Source organism: Protopterus annectens, chromosome 4.part0 (genome assembly GCF_019279795.1).
Source record: "Protopterus annectens isolate FY-2018-M chromosome 4.part0, PAN1.0, whole genome shotgun sequence".
In the NCBI taxonomy this organism is placed as follows: Eukaryota; Metazoa; Chordata; order Ceratodontiformes; family Protopteridae; genus Protopterus; species Protopterus annectens.
In genome coordinates, this window is record NC_056733.1 from 80,992,874 (window position 1) to 81,011,582 (window position 18,709).

General features: G+C 38.9%; 1 protein-coding gene across 1 annotated transcript in view; it reads left to right on the top strand.

Annotated features, from left to right (window-relative positions):
- Window positions 1-18,709, top strand: part of LOC122799203 (tripartite motif-containing protein 16-like) — a 325,832-nt gene that overhangs the window by 221,745 nt on the left and 85,378 nt on the right. Inside the window, exon 4 of the mRNA XM_044068119.1 lies at window positions 7,775-7,946. Coding sequence (XP_043924054.1) covers window positions 7,775-7,946 — 172 coding nt within the window. The remainder of the gene's footprint in view (window positions 1-7,774; window positions 7,947-18,709) is intronic.

Genomic DNA, 18,709 nt, shown 5'->3' on the forward strand with positions numbered 1-18,709 from the left:
AGTCCTGACTCAAGAGCTCTTTACAGGTGCCTCAGACAGGGGATGGGGTGGGCCCTCCTTTGACTCTCTCAAGGTTCAGGCTCTCTGGCCTCTTCATCAGAAGTCAGACCACATCAGTATAAAGGAGATAAGGGCTCTGCTTCTAGTTTTTCAAGCTTTGCATTCCCTCTTTCATCCCAGGACCTCAACATTTTCACAGATAATAGCACAGTAATGTGGTATGTCAACAAGCAAGGGGGTACAAGGTACTGTCTTATTTGCAGAAACTCTTCAGATCTGGGATCTAGCTGTCCAGTATCAAATGACTCCTCAGGAAGTTTACATTTCCTTGGAGCATAGTGTAGTGGGAGACTCTTTGAGCAGGTCCTTACAAATGGATGCTTCAGAGATGTGTTCCTAGAAATTGTCTATTAGTGGGGTATTCCTCAGGTAGATCTTTTTGCCTCCACTCTGAACAGACAACTTCCTCTGTTCTGTTCCAGAGTCCCAAGTCCTCTGACTTGGAAAGTGGACACCTTGTCTTTTCTTGGAAGGGATGTTTATGTACACCTTCACTTCCCTTCCTCTCTTACCATGAGTTTTGCACAAGATTAGGCAGGACTCTCCCAAAATCTCGCTATTGATGCCCTTTTTGGCCCAGACAGCATTGATTCCCCCTTCTTTCTCACTTGGCTGGGGCAATTACAAGTTATCTCAAAGGATGGATCTTCTTGCACAAGACGAGGGATCTCTTATCTATCCTCACTTGTCCACTCTTAAACTGACACTGTGGGTGATAGGGTTTTGATCCCTTTCAGGCACCTTTTTTTCTGAGGACATGCTTCAGGTTCTGCAGCAGGCTAGGAAACCCACTACCAGAAAATCACATATGTCCAACTGGAAGTGATTTTCTGTCTGGTGCCTCTCTTGCCATTAGGATCCCCATATGTGGAGGCTCCTCTGGTTCTCTCTTATCTGAGTGATCTGCTCCATGCTGGGTTAGTGTATTCTTTAGTTAAAGCTCACCTGTTGACAGTTTCTGCTCGTTTGCCCTTACATCCTCCTTTGGCCTCTAGATTTGGGGTCAAGCAGCTTCTTAAAGGCATCATTCATATCAGGCCTCCCAGAAAACCCATTATGCCTTCTTGGGATCTCAGTTTTGGTCTTGACAAATTGACTCAATCTTCTTTTGAGCCTGCTTCTTCAGCTCCCTTGCAAAATTGTATTTGGAAGTTTGTTTTCCTTTTGGCTCTCACTTCAGCCTAGAGAGTCTCTGAACTTCAGGCTTTCATGGCCATTCCTACTTTTCCACAGAGACAGGGTGTCTCTTCATATTAATCCTTATTTTATGCCTAAGGTGGTTAATGAGATTTCCCTTAATCAATCTATTCATCTTTCCTCTTTTTTTCCCTTCTCTTCAGTCTGCCAGTAAGAAGTTTCTTCACACCTTGGATTTGCATAGACAACTGAGATATTATTTGGGTAAAACTAAAGTTATTTGCAAATCTGAGCAGCTTTTTGTTTCCTTTCATTCCAGGTCTTTGGGTTTGGCTGTTTCTAAGCAGGCCATCTCTTCCTGGATTTTGAAGGCCAATTCTTTTTGCTATTCTTTTAATAGAAATGTCTTTCCTCATCAGTAAGGGCTCATTCAACCAGGGCTGTTGCTTCCTCTGATGCTTTTTCAAGGAGCTGGATGCCAAGTCCCTCCTTGAGGCCACTACTTGGTCCTCTGTTCAAGCTTTTACTACAAATTTCAAGTTGGATGTTATTTCCAGGGCCAGAGATGGCTTTGCCAGGGATATCCTACATGGGTTTCTGGAGGGCTGTTCCATGCTATCCTCCTCCCAGGCTTCGTTTAGAGCTTTTGTACTCTCCCTTAGGTTATTAATACTGCAACAGTGATATGGATGGATATAGTACAATTGTGTAGAATCTTATTAAAACAGTAGATGTTCTTCTCTTCCCTGTTGCAGTATTTGCTCCCTCCCTCCTGCCCCCTCTACTCTAGCATTCTAGGATCAAAGATGTTTACTAGACTAATGACCACTAAGGCCTTTTAAGCCCAGACATGTATCCCAAATCTCTGACAAGTTCTTGTACCCTTGATAAGTGTAAGCAGGGGCTTTCCTGTGTTCATTAGAGACATAGGTGCCAAACAAGGGATGAATTTCCTGTTCGTTTTTGCTCTCCTGGTTGAGGGGCTTTTCTCCTTGTCCTCCTTCTGGATGCACATATTTTTCTTTGAACCTATGGACATTCTTTTCTTCCTGGGACTTTTCAAGTTCTGAGTGTGAGCGTCCATATGTCACCTTTATGCCCTATGCCTTATACAGGAGCATACATGTGTCTGAGTCTGTCCTGGCTTTGTATAATGGCCAGATGTTGGCTTATCCTTGGCAGGAGATCCCTTAGGTTATGAGTATTGCAACAGTGGAGAAAAGGACATCTACTGTCATGGTAAGATTTTAGACAACTGTACTTTTCATAAGGTTAAAGAAATTATTATGAAAATTTGAGGATACACAATTGATGCATGAGCCCCAAAAACATGTTTAGATAAGCACCTGAGATGTATGTGTAAAAGTGGACTTCCCATAGAAAACTTTTTTGAGAGGGCTAGGATTTTTAGGATGTTCATTTAGTCACATGAACAAATGTGGGGCTAGTAGGTTATGCAGCTTTATTAATGACACCACTGGAGTTACAATTCCTTGTAGCAGTAAATATTAGTGTAACACAAGGGTGGTGGTTTATTTAGCTAATTGTTTGACATGTAGTATATACTATCCGGATAAATCAAAAATGAAGCAAAGAATTTATGAACGTGATTATAGTAGAAAATCAGGTGACATGAATAATGCCTTAAGCACGCATGCAAAAGAATGCAGGAATTTTAAATGATTTATATTTTTTTCCTGCAGAAGGTTCTGGTCCCTGTTAGGGGTGGGGGGTTGGGAGGGTAGATTAGAGTAAAGAGAATTGTTTTGACAGTTATTAATGGATGTCACAACCCCCCGGCATCAATAATTCAGTATCAAGAAGTGTTTTAAAGATGAGGTCAGCTAAATTATAATATTGATATTGATTATGAATCTGTCTTTTTAGATAAGCTAGTACACTTGAAGGTTAATGTGTATATTTATTTGCTTTTAGTGTGATTTTTTTGTTTTGTTTTTTGCTAGGAACTTTTATATAATTGTGTGTGCACGTGTGTGTGTGTGTGTGTGTGTGTGTGTGTGTATGTATGTATGTAAATATAAGAGGTTGGTAGCATATCGCTCAGCTGTCCAGGTTTTTACAGAATATCCAGATTTTTGCCCCATATTCCTCCTAAAAAGGATTGATGTTGCCAAATAATGACAGACATTTGAGTTTTAGACATCATATGCTTTAGAAAAATGCATACTAGGACAAATCCTGTTAATCTAGAAATTTTATAAGTTCATGAGAGCAATATTTATAATCTGTCCCCTATGTATGTTAGGCTTTGTCCAGATTTCTTGCATTAAGAGGTTGAGGTGTGTGTGTGAGAGGAAGAGTGAAAGTGTTGGAGGTGGTGGAGGTTGCTTGCGTTTCTGCTCTGGAGGGCTCTGTTGCTTGGGCAGGTTTTTATTGACAGCCTTTGTGAATGTAGCTGTGTGTTTTGTGTTTCTATGTGTGTGTTTTGGTGGTGTAGGTTTTGAGGGACTATGTGATGAGTGTGGTGTGGTGCAAGTGTTTACCTTCTCCTCTTGACTGTCTAGTCCAGTCTTGGGTGAAGAGAGCTTTGCTTTCAGTTTGGCTGTGTAAGTGCATCTCTCACAGGTTCTAGTGTTGGGTGGTAGGAGGAGAGGGTTGTCTGTGTACATGAGGCAATTGTTGCATTGCCCCAAGATTCCCACTTTCATCAGGTAGACAGGAGAAAACACTGGAAGCTGACCCTTAGACATGCTATTTATTAAGTACTAAAAACTGTTTTCCTCTAGATAAGTGAGGAAAGTTCAGTGTCGTAATTAATGGCTTATTTAGTGCTTACAACAAGTTCTGAAGAAGTACTGAGCTCAAGGAAACAGGTTTGAGTGCTAAAAGTAAAAACTGACTAGTTCTAAGGGAAAATTTGAAGAGCAGACTTTATGGTGCCAGGAATAGTTTACCCCTAACTACGCAGCAATGCATAAAATGTATATATATATATATATATATATATATATATATATATATATATATATATGAAACCGTAGCAAATGAGCAAACTGATTTAAACAAATTAACCAATTAACCAATAAAAGCTAAGAACTGAGCCCCGTTCTAGCAGTCTTCGATCAGACAAGTTGTAATGGCACACTCCTGCCACTAGGGCGCAGGGGAACTTTCTCCAAAAAAAATGGCCTGGATTAGTGCTCAAGTTATACAAACAAAGCTAGATTCAGCAGGTCTGAATCTAGTATATGCTACAGCAAACAAGGTGTACCAATTTCAGAAAGAAACTGTTCAAATAAGGAGGCACAATAAGCCTTTAACCAGAAACTCCCGGCTCAGAAGGGCAGAATCTACCCTCTCCTCCCACAAGAGTGCAGACCACACCTTCTTAATGTAAAATAACTGGCTCAAAGTGCAAGTGCTTAAACTAGAACTAATACACTTTAGAATAACAGATACTAAGCCTTCAGTCAGCACCTCCCAACTTAGAAGGATGTAAGCTACCTGTCCTGCCACAACAGTGCAGACCACAAACCTCCTTAATGTAAAACAACTGGTCTGAAGCCCAAGTGCGTAAACCAAAGGCTTAGAATAACAGTTACAATTTAATCGGCTACTAACAAGCAGTAATAAATGCAGCAGAATAAATTCAATAAGTACTTTTAAGAACAGGCAGCAAAAGCAAAATAAAGTAATAAAGAAGGAAGAAACACAAATACAGTAAAAGTAGGTGAATAAAGTGTAATTCCTTTTTCTTTTTTATATATAACAATAGAAAATGAGCAAACTGATTTAAACAAATCACCCAATTAACCAGTAAAAAGCTCAAAACTGAGCCCTGTTCCAGCAGTCTTCAATCAGACAAGTTCTAACTGCACACTCCTGCCACTAGGGTGCAGAGGAGCCTTCTTTAAAAAAGATGGCCTGGATCACTACTCAAGTTGTACAAGCAAAGCTAGATTCAACAGACCTGAATCTAGTATGCTACAGCAAACAAAGTGCACCAATTTCAGAAAGAAACAGTTCAAATAAGCAGGCACAATAAGCCTTTAACCAGAAATTCCCAGCTGAGAAGGGCAGAATATAGCCTTTCCTCCCATAAGAGTGCAGACCACAAACCTTCTTAATGTAAAATAACTGGCCTGAAGCCCAAGTGCTTAAACCAGAACTAATACACCTTTAGAATGACAGACATTGAGCCTTCAATCAGCAATTCCCAACTTAGACGGATGTAAGCTACCTGTCCTGCCACAACAGTGCAGATTACAAACCTTCTTAATGTAAAACAACTAGTCTGAAGTCCAAGTGCTTAAACCAAAAGGCTTAGAATAACAGTTACAATTTAATCAGGCTACTACCAAGCAGTAATAAATGCAGCAGTATAAGTACAATTGAGTACATTCAAGCAGAGGCAAAAGCAAAATAAAGTAGGAAGAAACACAAACACAGTAAAAGCAGATGAATAAAGTGAAAATTATTTTATTTTTGTTTTGTTTCATTGCTTACTGGAAAAATGTTCAAAAGTATAAATTTAAAACACACTCTAAAGTGGTGCTGTATTATACAAGGGATATAATTCAGTCATTATATATTATAATTAATACAATCAGGAAGGTGAATGAAAGAGCGTTTGCATGGTCCTAAAATGTGTGTAAGGGGTCTATGATTTGAAAACCACCCAATGGTAAACTTAACCCACCACTGGCCAGATGCATTTTCTTTGAATGAGGGTTTGAATGCTGTTTCAGCGAATGTGACTTTCAAAGCAGAGACGTTTTAATGCTAAGTCTGTTTTCATTGTAAGACTACTGCTTTGTTTATCAAATGTCTATCAGTGTTTGTGGTATAAAATCTGAAATAAAAGTTGTAAAGTAAATCCAGATATCTGTAATCATTGTAGAAGTAAAGCATAAAAGAGTATAAACGCTGAGAGTTTTGAGTAGTGTCTATGGCAACTGGGGAGAAATAGCCAAGTAATGGGACACTGGAATGGCTGCATGGAGGGGTGCTGCATTGGGAGGGCGCTCTGGGTTTTCACCCCCCCCCTGCAAAAAAACTCTGTACGGTCCCCTGAATGAGAGCTACAGCACTTAGGCAGTTTTTTCAGTTTACTGGGTATGTGGTTTAGTAGCTTAGCTAATGCAGTTTGGGTACTATATCCAGGACAGGACCCATGCTGAGTTACTGCTACTTTATTGTAAAGGTTTAGGTATGGTGTAAAATGAACAATACTAGCAAATAATTTTTCATTTTAGAGTTTCAAATTAGAGCATTAAACATAACTGTCTATGTGTGTACTAAAATAACTGACTACTACAGCTGCTTTAATGATTTTTAGTGACGCAGTGATTGGCAGAGAGTACTGCAGGATGGAGCCAAAGAACATCAAAGGCATCATCTTTAAACTGTTTTTTTTTCAATTTCTAATGGCAATATACACAGTGTCATAGCTGAAAAAAGCTAGAATGTTTAGTGAAATATTAAATATTTGACTCATATTGCTTAAACAATGGCAAAATCTTTAGACCCCCCCAGTATTTACACATCTATCAAGCCCTATACTTCCACTGATCATTTGTCCCCACCCTTACCCACACCTGGGAACACTGAATATGGGAGGAGAGAGTTAAAGATGACAGGCCATTATCCTGCAAGCAGTCAGGACATTTTGAGAGGCATGATGCAGTTCCTGCTACACTCAGCTCCTGTGTGGATGCACACTTCTCTGCACCCATTATGCTGAGCTAGGGAGAGGAGCTGTCTTTGGCAGGCTTATGCCTCCTTGCCCTGCCTTCTCTCACATATAGACTACTGTGCCCCTATGGTGTGACTCACAGTGCTCAGTTCTGCAGCAGGATTTGTACCAACCCCTTTCCATACAGGGCAGCTTTATCTGCTCCAAGTACTATCAATTACTGAAAAATGTAGGAACACAAAGTGTGTTACTGCTCTGAAACCCATAAAACACTTAGCGTTTTCACACAAACAGTGGGCAGAAGTGGTGCTCTGAGGAATGAACTGCTTTAAAAGCTAGTAGACATTTCACTCTGCTGCAATTTTTTGTTTAAAAATGTGGTGTCAGCATGAAGTGTCTAACGGTTTCTAAATCTGTTCTGGCTTCTCTTCGCTGTTCTGTGATGACAAGCATTGACAGCTGTCAAGCTCTAGTGTGAGTCAAGAGTTTAACAGTGGTTAGATGTGCTTACCAAAAGTCAGAACAGTGCTTAAAAAAACTGCTTTCCGCAATTCTGCAGTATAATTGTGTCACTCCACTCACTGCAAAGCTTTTCATTATATTATATTTAATGGACCTGTTTTATACTAATAATTGTATCTAAGAGAATAATAAACAGAGATCAGAGAAGTTCACATCACAAGAGAAAAACAAACAGTGTTTATTTTTATTACTTTTTATTTAATTATTTGATAACTTGGTAAGTTGGCATATCATTACAAAAGCTTACTCAATCTATACTCCTAAAAATGTAAATATTTCACCATTTTTCTACAGTGCTAATTACAGTTGAGTCTCCTCAAAAATATGTAACAACAAACCTTGGACAAGTTCATGATAGGAGCATACAATATGATTTTATTAATTCTCCTTCTTTTAAAGGAAATCTGTGAATGGAAGAAAAACGTCACTGAGGATCCCCTTCCGAGTATTTACATTGGGCTGAAAGACAGGCTGTCAGGTATAGGAAAGGTGGTGTCTGAATCTTCAGAGAATATCATTCAACTTTTGCAGACATCTTACATGAAAAAGCTTCAGGAACTGGTTAAAGAAGGTACGTTAATTTAACATACAGTATGGCATACCCCGGTGTGAAACCAGCCCTTCATAAAAGCCAGTGAATGCAGGAGAAATTGATTAGCATTGTTTATTTCTTAAAAAAAAAAAAAAAAAAAAGTGGTGGCCAGAGGAACCTTCCAAACCAAGATTTGTATCTGTGAGTAAATCAGTACATGATAAGTGATAACACAAAAGAGACACAGAGAGAGAGAGAGAGAGAGAGAGAGAGAGAGAGACACAGAGGCATAATGTAGTGTGCAAAATGGCACAGTTAAAAACCCCAAGCTTTACAAAAAGGTTAATCTTTAGCCCTGACTTTTATCCATGAGATAGGGGTTTGGTTAGCATCCTGAGGGGCTGGAGCACTTGAGTGGAAGATGATGGAATGGAAGTGCTTTTTTTCCAGGGGGGGGCATGGTTTGTGTTTCAGGAGTGCATTTTCTTGCTGAATGAATGGCTGATGGGGACTGGAACAATAGCAGGATCTATATGCTCATCTGACGTAGGACTACTTGAGATATGACATAACTCACAGAAGTGGGCAAGATCCCCATACTGCCACCAGCATACACCCAAACCTGAAGTATTTTCTTCAGAACACAGGGAAAAATGCCACTGCATTCATCAAAAATCTACCTGATGGCTATTCACATGACAACTGCACTTCAATCTGTGGAAAAGATTGTAGTGATTGGTCACACGGTCAACAGGCACAGGGAGCAAAAAGAAAAAAATGCATAAATAGCCTGTAAATCCATGTTCCATTTGAATATCTGGAAATTAACAGCATAGTGGAGGAGATTTGGCAGATATGATGTGCTTAGACCAGTTAATGCTTCTAGATAATGGAGAACCTGAACTATAAGTATGGCATCTCCTTAAGAAACCAATGAAGGGGGTGGGAGGGTAAAAGAAACTTTACCAATAACGGCACTTATAGGAGATGAAAAGGGTAGATCGTTCACAAGATATTCAGGTTTGAAAAGTACAGAAGGGTCACTGTTTTGTGGAACTGTGATTGGCTACTGTGTTTGAATCAGGTGAAGCATGGATTGGTGAATAGGTGATTACTAGGTCAGGAATAGAAATAATTTATTGATTCCTTGTATAGAAAAAGTATCATTTAGGCTGTCAAGATGAAGGATATGAAGTAAGAAAAAAGAGAACAAAGCTTTTTACCAAATTGTAAAGTAAGTACTGCATGATGGCGGACTGTGCACCTCATAGAAGAACCATTTTTAATTATGGTCAACTGAACTTTATAGAATATAGCCATTATCTGGTTACCAAATTTTTTTCAGTGTTAATTGGGATGCCGTGCTATGGAGTCAATGCAGATATCATGCTTGTGGAGGTACTGGTTATTCTTCTGGAATGATACAGAAACAGGAAATGAAATGTATTGTAATTTCTGTATATTTAGGTATATGTGTCTTGGAACTGTAACTGTTCATCAGTCTAACTGAAGTAGTTATTCAAAACATAATAGTTACAATACACTGAGCATATTAATTGTGCTCTGAAATTGAGGAAAATAACCTTGTTATAACATGATTCATACATAAGAACCTAAGAACCTAGCATTAAAAACTTTGATTTATGTTCAGCTTCATGAATGGTGTTAATAGCAACCCTTGTGCTGACACACAGAAGGCAGCTCCACAGAACTACATCAGAAATCTATAGACATTGAAAGCTGTTAGGCACTTTGTGGTGCTACTCAAAACAACAGAATTGTAGCAGAAGGAATATCAAACAGATTTTAAAACTATTGGGTGATAAGAGGTGCAATTTGCTTCTGGCTGCAATTTGACTGGCAGCAGAAAGTGTGTGACAGCTTTTAAAGCTGTTAATTACATTGTGCTACTATACTTTTTTGGATGCCCACTTTTTACAAAGATACATGATTGGGTTGCTGATCATAGCTGTTTGTTAATGTGGTCTCTAAATACATTAATGAAAAATCCACACTATCCCTCGAAGTCCCAGAAAACCCATTATACAACCTATACTTGGTCAAAAACAAACAAAGAAGAAACTTCTCACTGTGGAGGGCATGAAATTCACTCCTTGATATATGTTATGCACCTAATTCAGTAATAAAACTCGAACTGTAAAATATGTACTACAAAATAATAAAATAGAAAATAGTAGTAGATAGTGCACAGTTGAGTTAAAATGGAATATCCTTTATTGAAACACACAAACAAGCGATCCTAGTTGAGTATAATGAAAAACATTAATGATGTTCATTATTTATATATAGTTAGGTTATTTGGAGCAAGGGAGTGGTTACAGAGGGTGGTTCTGTTAAGACTGTTGAGGCTGAGAAGGGTGTTTTTCATTGTTGGGGTCTCGCCTTAGTTTTGTTAGACAACAACTTTTTGTGTTTGTTGTAAAGTTTGTTGATGCTGGATGTCCACCCGGGTGGCTTGTTTTACTTGGGGCTCTGGCTTTGATTCTCTCTGGAACAGCCGAGTTTATACACTTATACAAGTGATTGTACAGGACTTAGTGTAACCTTTGGTGTAGTTACCTCTTCCAGCTGGGGCTAGGGCTTGGAATTCATTTACACCTTCCTCTAGAAGGGTATAGTTTACCTTGGTGAAGTTTTTTAGTCAGACTTTGCCCTTTCTGAGTGCTGGTGTTAGTGGCAGTTTGAAAGGAACTGATTTTTGTTTAGATTTAACTAATGAGGGTCCAACAGTTGCAGTGGTATATCTGTCTGTCATGTTAGTGAGGACCTGATCTAGTATGTTTGTTCCTCTTGTTGGGGTTTGAACAATTTGTTTCAGGGCATTTGAGTTAACAAAGTCAAGGAACTTTTGCACTAGTGAGTTAGGACTAGAGTAAGTTTCTCAGTTGATGGTGGGATCATTAAAATCCCCCATGAACAGAGCATTTGGCAATATTTGGATTGACCCCAGTTTGGTCAAGTAGGCCATGTGCTCATCAGGATCCATGGAGAGGGATCTATATCTAGCTATGACTTAAATGATGGTCTTACCCACAGTAATCTGAACTTGGAGTCACTCCATGGAGTTGACCTGTCTAACTAGTTGGGAGGTGAATTTATCTCTAAAATAAATAGAAACACTGCCTCCTTTGGTTCTCACACATTCATTTTGAGGTCTGAAGGTGTGGAAGGCATTGTAATCTTGCAAGACAGGGTACTGTCTGAGGCCTTGAAACAGGTAGGAGTGCTTTTAGGTTGTGCAGTTTTTGGTTTAAGTTCTTAGCATTTAGCAGCATAACCCTTATTTTGTTATGACTGACAATTTTCATGTCGGCATTTTTGGTTTTGAGACATTACCTAAAAAGGCACTATGGGGGAGGCAAGAGCCTGGTGCAAACTGTCTCTGGCAAAGCAACAAGGTTTGTCGACCATGTCATCCCAAGCTGACAGAAGCTGTATCCCCTTTGAATGACACCAAAACCTAAGCCAATTATCGAAATTGATCATTTTTTTGTTTATACTGTGGCATCATTCTAGGTGAGGGTAATATGCTGCTCAAGGCTAGGGACATAGCTGCCTGGGATACATACTCAGAGAGCTCAATCATGTCTCTCTTCATATAGTCCAGCAAGGTACATCTCCGGTCGTTCACTCCAACATGAGCTATGACAGAGTCATAATGGTAGTTGTTGCCAAGGGACCTGAGTGCATGCTTGATTTGATGAATCCTGGCACTGGGCAGGCAGCTGACTGTGATTTTCTCCTTATCTAACCTGGTGAGTTTGACATCTGTGTGTATCACTATGGAGTCTCCAATGAAAAGAAAATTTGGTTTCTGAGTGTTATGCCTTAAGGGCTTGGTAGGTGAGACACTGGTATTGCTATGTGACTTGAGTGCTTTGGTGAACTGTGTTAGTTGTAGCAGTCTTGTGTTTTTGAGGTCTCTGGTGTTTCGGCAAGTTTTATGAGAGAACCTCCATGCATGTTGATTTGTGTTGGATGCATACTATGTGCATGAGTAACAGTGGGTGAGTTGATAACCTTTTCCTTGTTACTGTTTTGAGTGCAAGAGAGCAGGAATTCATGATTCTTGGTGTAGATACATTTGTCACGCTCTGTACTAGAGTGAGTTATTAGTAGAGGGTTGTCAGTGCACATGAGGCAGTGGCTACACTGCCTCAGGAGACCCAAGTCAACAAGGCTGGCAGGAGAAACAGGGACAAGAAAAGTAGCTTATTAATTATTAATGTTGGCCCTTGCTATATTAGTGTGATTCTGCAAATCTAAATGTTTGTCAGGTCATACACTTAGATACTGGAAGCGGCTTCCAGCCTTTAGTTTATCATGGCTATTACATTGGATGTGCCAGTGGGAGGAGAGGGGGTTACTGATATGAACTTTGCATGGATTCTGAACGTAGATTTTTTATTTTTATGTGAAGGTTTATGGGCTTTTTTTCAGCCAGTAGAAATGTGGGAAAGGCCATTTTCTATTTTTTTTTAATTGTGGCATAAATGGAGCTGAATCTGTAGACAGCAGTATCAAACATATTTTTACATTAATAATTCCAAATGTTAAAGTTCAGAAGGCAGTTTCTTAATGTAGAAAAGAAAAATGGTTTTCAGAACAGAAACGTGGGTCATACCATTTAACTCATTCCCTCCAATAGAACTCTTTTGAGTTTGTACTCAACTCCCAGTGGGCATGGCTTGAGTCTTTAAAAAATTAAGTTATTGCCAACCAGTTCAAATAAATGTTTATATCTCCAGAACCAAAGGTGTTACTTGAAAAACTTTAAATTGCGAACTGTTCAGCAGAAAGTAACTTTTTCAGTTGTTCCATTCATACAATTCTAAGTCTTAAACTGGATTTTGTAAGACACAATAACCACAGTAAATAGGAATTATGTAATGTTGTATAAACATCTTAAGATATCTCAGTAACCATTCAGGCAACACACATACTGCCAGAAGCATTTTCTTCATACAGCTGTCAGCTTGTTCTGTCTGTGTCACTTGATTGTTGAGATATTTAGAGAAATATGAAAATTACTATACAAATCATATACAAATAATATTCAGTGAGTCATGACCTGCACTAGAAAGAGGTAAAATATCAATATAGCTGTGTTTGCCATTATGTAAACTTTAAGATTAAATCATGTAATACCTTGTATATGGCATGGTTTTGGAATTATTAATGCAAATGTGAACAAGCAATATTGACACCAAGAGGTATTAGTAGGAGGTAATTACAGAAACACCTGGAGATGTCACTGGGCTATAATGAACTGTAATGAGAGGTGCACTGTGAAATAGATTTGTGCATACCTTCACAGAAATGTTTTGTCAGAGATAAAATACTTGAACAAGCCAATGGCCTTTGGATTTATTCCAAAAGCAGGTGAAAACCTGAAAAGAAACATTATAATCAGTTAGGTCAAAGACACTTGTAAGGACTGAATCACTTAGACTGCCTTTGGCAACATTTACAAGAGTGTGTGTGTGTGTGTGTGTGTGTGTGTGTGTGTGTGTGTGTGTGTGTGTGTGTAAAATGCAGAAGATCCAATACTCATAAGCCAACTGTGTCTTTCAACAGTAGGAGAGAGAGAGAGGATGCACAGTGTATCGACTTCACAGCTGTGTGAAGATTAAGAATGTCAATATCATGGATAGCTATAAAGTTTGTTGTAGCAATTAATGTTATTTTGATACTATCTTGTAAATGGGTGGTCCGCAGTAGTTAATGGCATATGTTTGGGGTAGTTTTGTGGTAAGTAGTGTCAGATACGTCTCAACTGTCCAGATTTTCACAGAATGCCAAGAGTTTTTGGCCCATATTTTTGGTCTGTTCCTCATAAAATTTGTAGTTTTCTGCAAATTACTGAGATGATCTGAGGACTGAAGTCACTAAATAATGACATACATTTGGGTTTCAGACTTCAAATCCTTCAGAAGATGTATGTTAAAATAAATCCTGTTATTGTAGCAAATTTCTAAGTTTATAAGAGCAATATTTAAAATATGTACCTATCTGTGGCCTTTGCCCCCCCCCCCCCATTTTGTTGGTCTTTGTCCAGATTTCTTGCACTAAGAGATTGAGAGGTATGTGTGTGTATATATATATATATATATATATATATATATATATATATATATATATATATATATATATATATATATATATATATATATATATTCATATAGCAATAACCCACGCCTGGGTGTGGGTAATGCTGGATTTACCCACGGTTGGTATGGTTTGGTCACGAGGGCGAAGCCAACCGTGGGTAAATCCAGCATTACCCACACCCAGTAGTAAATAATTACTTTTCTTAAATAATGGCATTGTATAATGCCTCCTTGCTGCCCTTCCACAGCTGTCTGGTATTCTGCGGCAGTTCTGATGTACTGCGCATGCATATGCCTACGCAGTTCATCAGAGCTGTGGGCAAAAGCAACGGAGAAAACAAGATCTCCATTGCTTTTTACAAACTGTTTTGCTATGTTAAATGGGTTTAACATAGCGAGACAGTTTTAAAAAAAGCAACAGAGAATCTCCGTTGCTTTGTTTAAAGCTGTCTCGCTATGTTAAACCCATTTAACATAGCAAGACAGTTTTGAAAAAAGCAATGGAGAATCTCCGTTGCATTTTTAAAAGCTGTCTCGCTATGTTAAACTCGTTTAACATAGCGAGACAGTGAGAAGCAATGGAGCTCTTGCGTTCTCCGTTGCTGTAAAAAAAGAGTTATAGTAATGGAAAAAGCCCAGGCGACCGGACCTTTTTCCATTACTATAACTCTGATTTACAATGTGCACGCTGACCAATCAGCTTGCACGTTTTTGAATATTAATGGGGGTCGTTGTATAATAGGAATTTTTGCACCTGCAGTTTCTAAGTGTGCATGAGCAGTGAATCACTTCTGTAGGGATTACTTTCCCTTCTTTGAGTTAGTGCAACCATGGATTTGAAAATATTAGTTTGGTGTTATGGGAGGATTGCTTCCCCCTTATGGGGAGGGGTTACAGGGGTGGCTTGTCTGCCTGCAGAAATACTTATTGAGATTTTGCTTAGTATATGATGGTTTTCTTTTTTCAGTTTAGTTTTGTTCTGTATTTGTTTACTGTTTTATAAATATATATTGGTGCACAGACTGAACTAACAGTGCACAGTCATCAAAACCAATAACTCTAAAAAAGAGACCAGCATAAAATGTAGGTTTATTAACCTTCCACCTCAAGAAACAGAATGGCAGCTAGAGATGTGCAGCTAAAGCAGGCAGGCAGAGATGTGCAACTAAAGCATCCCAACAGCAATTGGAGTACAGACCTAACTAACGGTGCATGGTCAACAAAACCAATAACAACTGGCTGCTGAGACTTGTCTGCATATATCAACTGGACACAAGCTGATTTAAGTATACATTTCTCTGCACTTATTTAAGATTTGAGTCAGTAAATATTGTGCATCTTTGATTCAGTAAATATTGTGTCTCTGTCTCTCTGCAGTTAAGTTGCCTGAAGTATGAAAAAGTGTAGCCATCTGAGCTCATTGAAAATTGTTAGACTGCTTTGAAATTCCTGTGTGAGTGTTAGTTAGCCTGGGGGTTTCTGCTAGAATTAAAATCTGTGTTGGTTACATTTCTAGTAATCATTTTAATTGGAGTTGCTGGCTACTGAAACTTGTCTGCATATACCAACTGGACACAAGCTGGTTTAAGTATACCTTTCTCTGCACTTATTAAAGATTTGAGTCAGTAAATATTGTGTGTCTTTGATTCAATAAATATTGTGTCTCTGTCTCTCTGCAGTTAAGTTGTCTGAAGTGTGAAAAAGTGTAGCCATCTGGGCTCATTGAAAGTTGTTAGACTGATTTGAAATTTCTGTGTTAGTGTTAGTTAGCCTGGGGGGTTCTGCTAGCATTAAAATCTGTGTTGGTTACATTTCTAGTAATCATTTTAATCGGAGTTGCTGGCTACTGAGGCTTGTCTGCATATATCAACTGGACACAAGCTGATTTAAGTATACTTTTCTCTGCACTTATTTAAGATTTGAGTTAGTAAATATTGTGTGTCTTTGATTCAGTAAATATTGTGTATCTGTCCCTCTGCAGTTAGTTCCACACCCCACCCCCTGTTTCCTGTTGTGGTGTTAATCTTGGTGGCTTTGGAATTGCCCGCCCCTGCTGTAAATCTGTTTTTGCACACTCCTCCTGGACCCATCTCATTTGCTCACTCAACTGAGTACAGTGAGATCATATTTTGATTTCAGATACTCCTACCAGTCCCATCTCCTCTGCGGTGTACAGAGAGAGCACTTGGGAAGGACATTCCACTATAGTATCTTAATATGCTCTGTTTCCTCCCTCTCCAAAAAAAAATTCCACTTCATCTGCTTTACTGTATTTGTGTTTCTTCCTAATTTATTACCTTATTTTGTTTTTGCCTCTTCTTCAATGTACTCAACTGAATTTATTATGCTGCCTTTATTACTGCTTGTTAGTAGCCTGATTAAATTGTAACTGTTATTCTAAGGCCCTTGGTTTAAGCACTTGGGTTTCAAACCAGTTGTTTTACATTAAGAAGGTTTGTGGTCTGCACTCTTGAGGTAGGAGAGGCTGGATTCTGCCCTTCTGAGCTGGGAATTTCTGGTTAAAGGCTTATTGCGCATGCTTACTTGAACTATTTCTTTCTGAAATCGGTACACCTTGTTTGCTGTAGCATAGACTAAATTTAGGACGGCTGGATCTAGCTTTGTTTGTATAACTTGTGCACTGATCCAGGCCATCTTTTTTGGAGAAGGTTTCTTTGTACCCTAGTGGCAGGACTGTGCAGTTAGAACTTGTCTGATTGAAGACTGCTGAAACAGGGCTCAGTTTTGAGCTTTTTAACTGGTTAATTGGGTAAAGTGTTGTTTTGATTGTATCTGCTCTATTTTCTGAAAAAGAAAAAACAAAAAACAAAAAATATATACTTGTTTCCCACCTTTCTGAACTAGTATAGTCCAGTTTTCAGGTTATTGCTAAATCCAGGGCTGTGTTACAAGTTTCTGTGTTGCCCATACCTTACTTGGATAGAAGGAAGTTTCTCTGTTCACCTGTGAGAGAGGAGAGCTTTGAGCAGTCTATTTGTTCCTGGAGGAGTGGTTTCAGCCCAAAAGTTATTAGTTTATTGGCCATTTTGAGTTAATTTTGATTGTATCTGCTCTATTTTCTGAAAAAAAAAAAAAAATACTTGTTTCCTGCCTTTCTGAACTAGTATAGTCCAGTTTTCAGGTTATTGCTGAATCCAGGGCTGTGTTACAAGTTTCTGTGTTGCACATACCTTACTTGGATAGAAGGAAGTTTCTCTGTTCATCTGTAAAAGAGGGGAGCTTTGAGCAGCCTATCTGTCTCTGGAGGAGTGGTTTTAGCCCAAAAGTTAGTAGGTTATTGGCCATTTTGGGCTAATTTCTATCTCTTTCACTTCCCTGCTATAAAAAATGCATTTGCGCAGATTTGTGCTTGCATTCCGCTCAGCAAGTGCCTTCCAGGTGTTCTGCAGAGTCTACAGCAGCAGAGAGACAAAAGAGTGACTTTGGAGTGATTAAGTATCACTTTTCTGCTTTTCTTGCTGTCTTAACTAATTCCGCCTAAAACGCCAGTTTTTTTAGCGAATCTGTGATTTAAAAAGTTTGCTATTGCTACATATTGTACTTATTTGCTGCCTGCACTTGAATTAAGTCATTTTTGTGTTTAAATAATCTGTTTAACTGTTGTAGGCTACACACTAAAGTGTGATAGCCTTTTCTGTGCATTTAACGTGTTGTTTTGATTGTATCTACTCTATTTTCTGAAAAAAAAAAATATATATATATATACTTGTTACCCACTTTTCTGAACTAGTATAGTCCAGTTTTCAGGTTATTGCTGAATCCTGGGCTGAATTACAAGTTTCTGTGTTGCCCATACCTTACTTGGATAGAAGGAAGTTTCTCTGTTCACCTGTGAGAGAGGGGAGCTTTGAGCAGCCTATATGTTCCTGGAGGAGTGGTTTCAGCCCAGAAGTTAGTAGTTTATTGGCCATTTTGGGCTAATTTTGATTGTATATACTCTATTTTCTGAAAAAAAAACAAAAAATATATACTTTTCCCCACCTTTCTGTACTAGTATAGTCCAGTTTGAGAGAGGGGAGCTTTGAGCAGCCTATCTGTCCCTGGAGGAGTGGTTTCAGCCCAGACGTTAGTAGTTTATAGGCCATTTTGTGCTAATTTCTATCTCTTTCACTTCCCTGCTATAAAAAAATGCATTTGTGCAGTTTTGTGCACCGGGCAGTACTGTTTAGCTAGAGTTAAACTATTCTCTGCTCCACAAAGTCTACTGTTCAAGTTTTCCCTTGAACAAGACAAACCTTCATCTTTAGTACTCAAACCATTCATTTCACTGTCAAGCACTTGCTTAAAACTCATAGCAAGCACTAATTAACCCTAGCACTAGACCTCCCTATACTGTCCAGAAGGACAAGGCTCTCTATTCATCCCCACCAGCCAATCAGAAAAACAGCTTATTCTACCTATTCAGTCATGTCCAAAGGGCAGTTTCCAGTGTACTCTCCAGTCCATCTGGTGAATCTGGGCATTTTAAGGCAGTGTTACAAATGCCTCATGTACACAGACAGCCCTCTCCTCCTACCACCAAACACTAATATATGCAAGAGATGCAATTATGCAGCCAAACTGGAGGCAAAGCTCTCTCAACCCAAGACTGGAACTGACAGTCAAGAGGAGAAGGGTAATACTTGCAACACACCACCAGTCTCACATAGA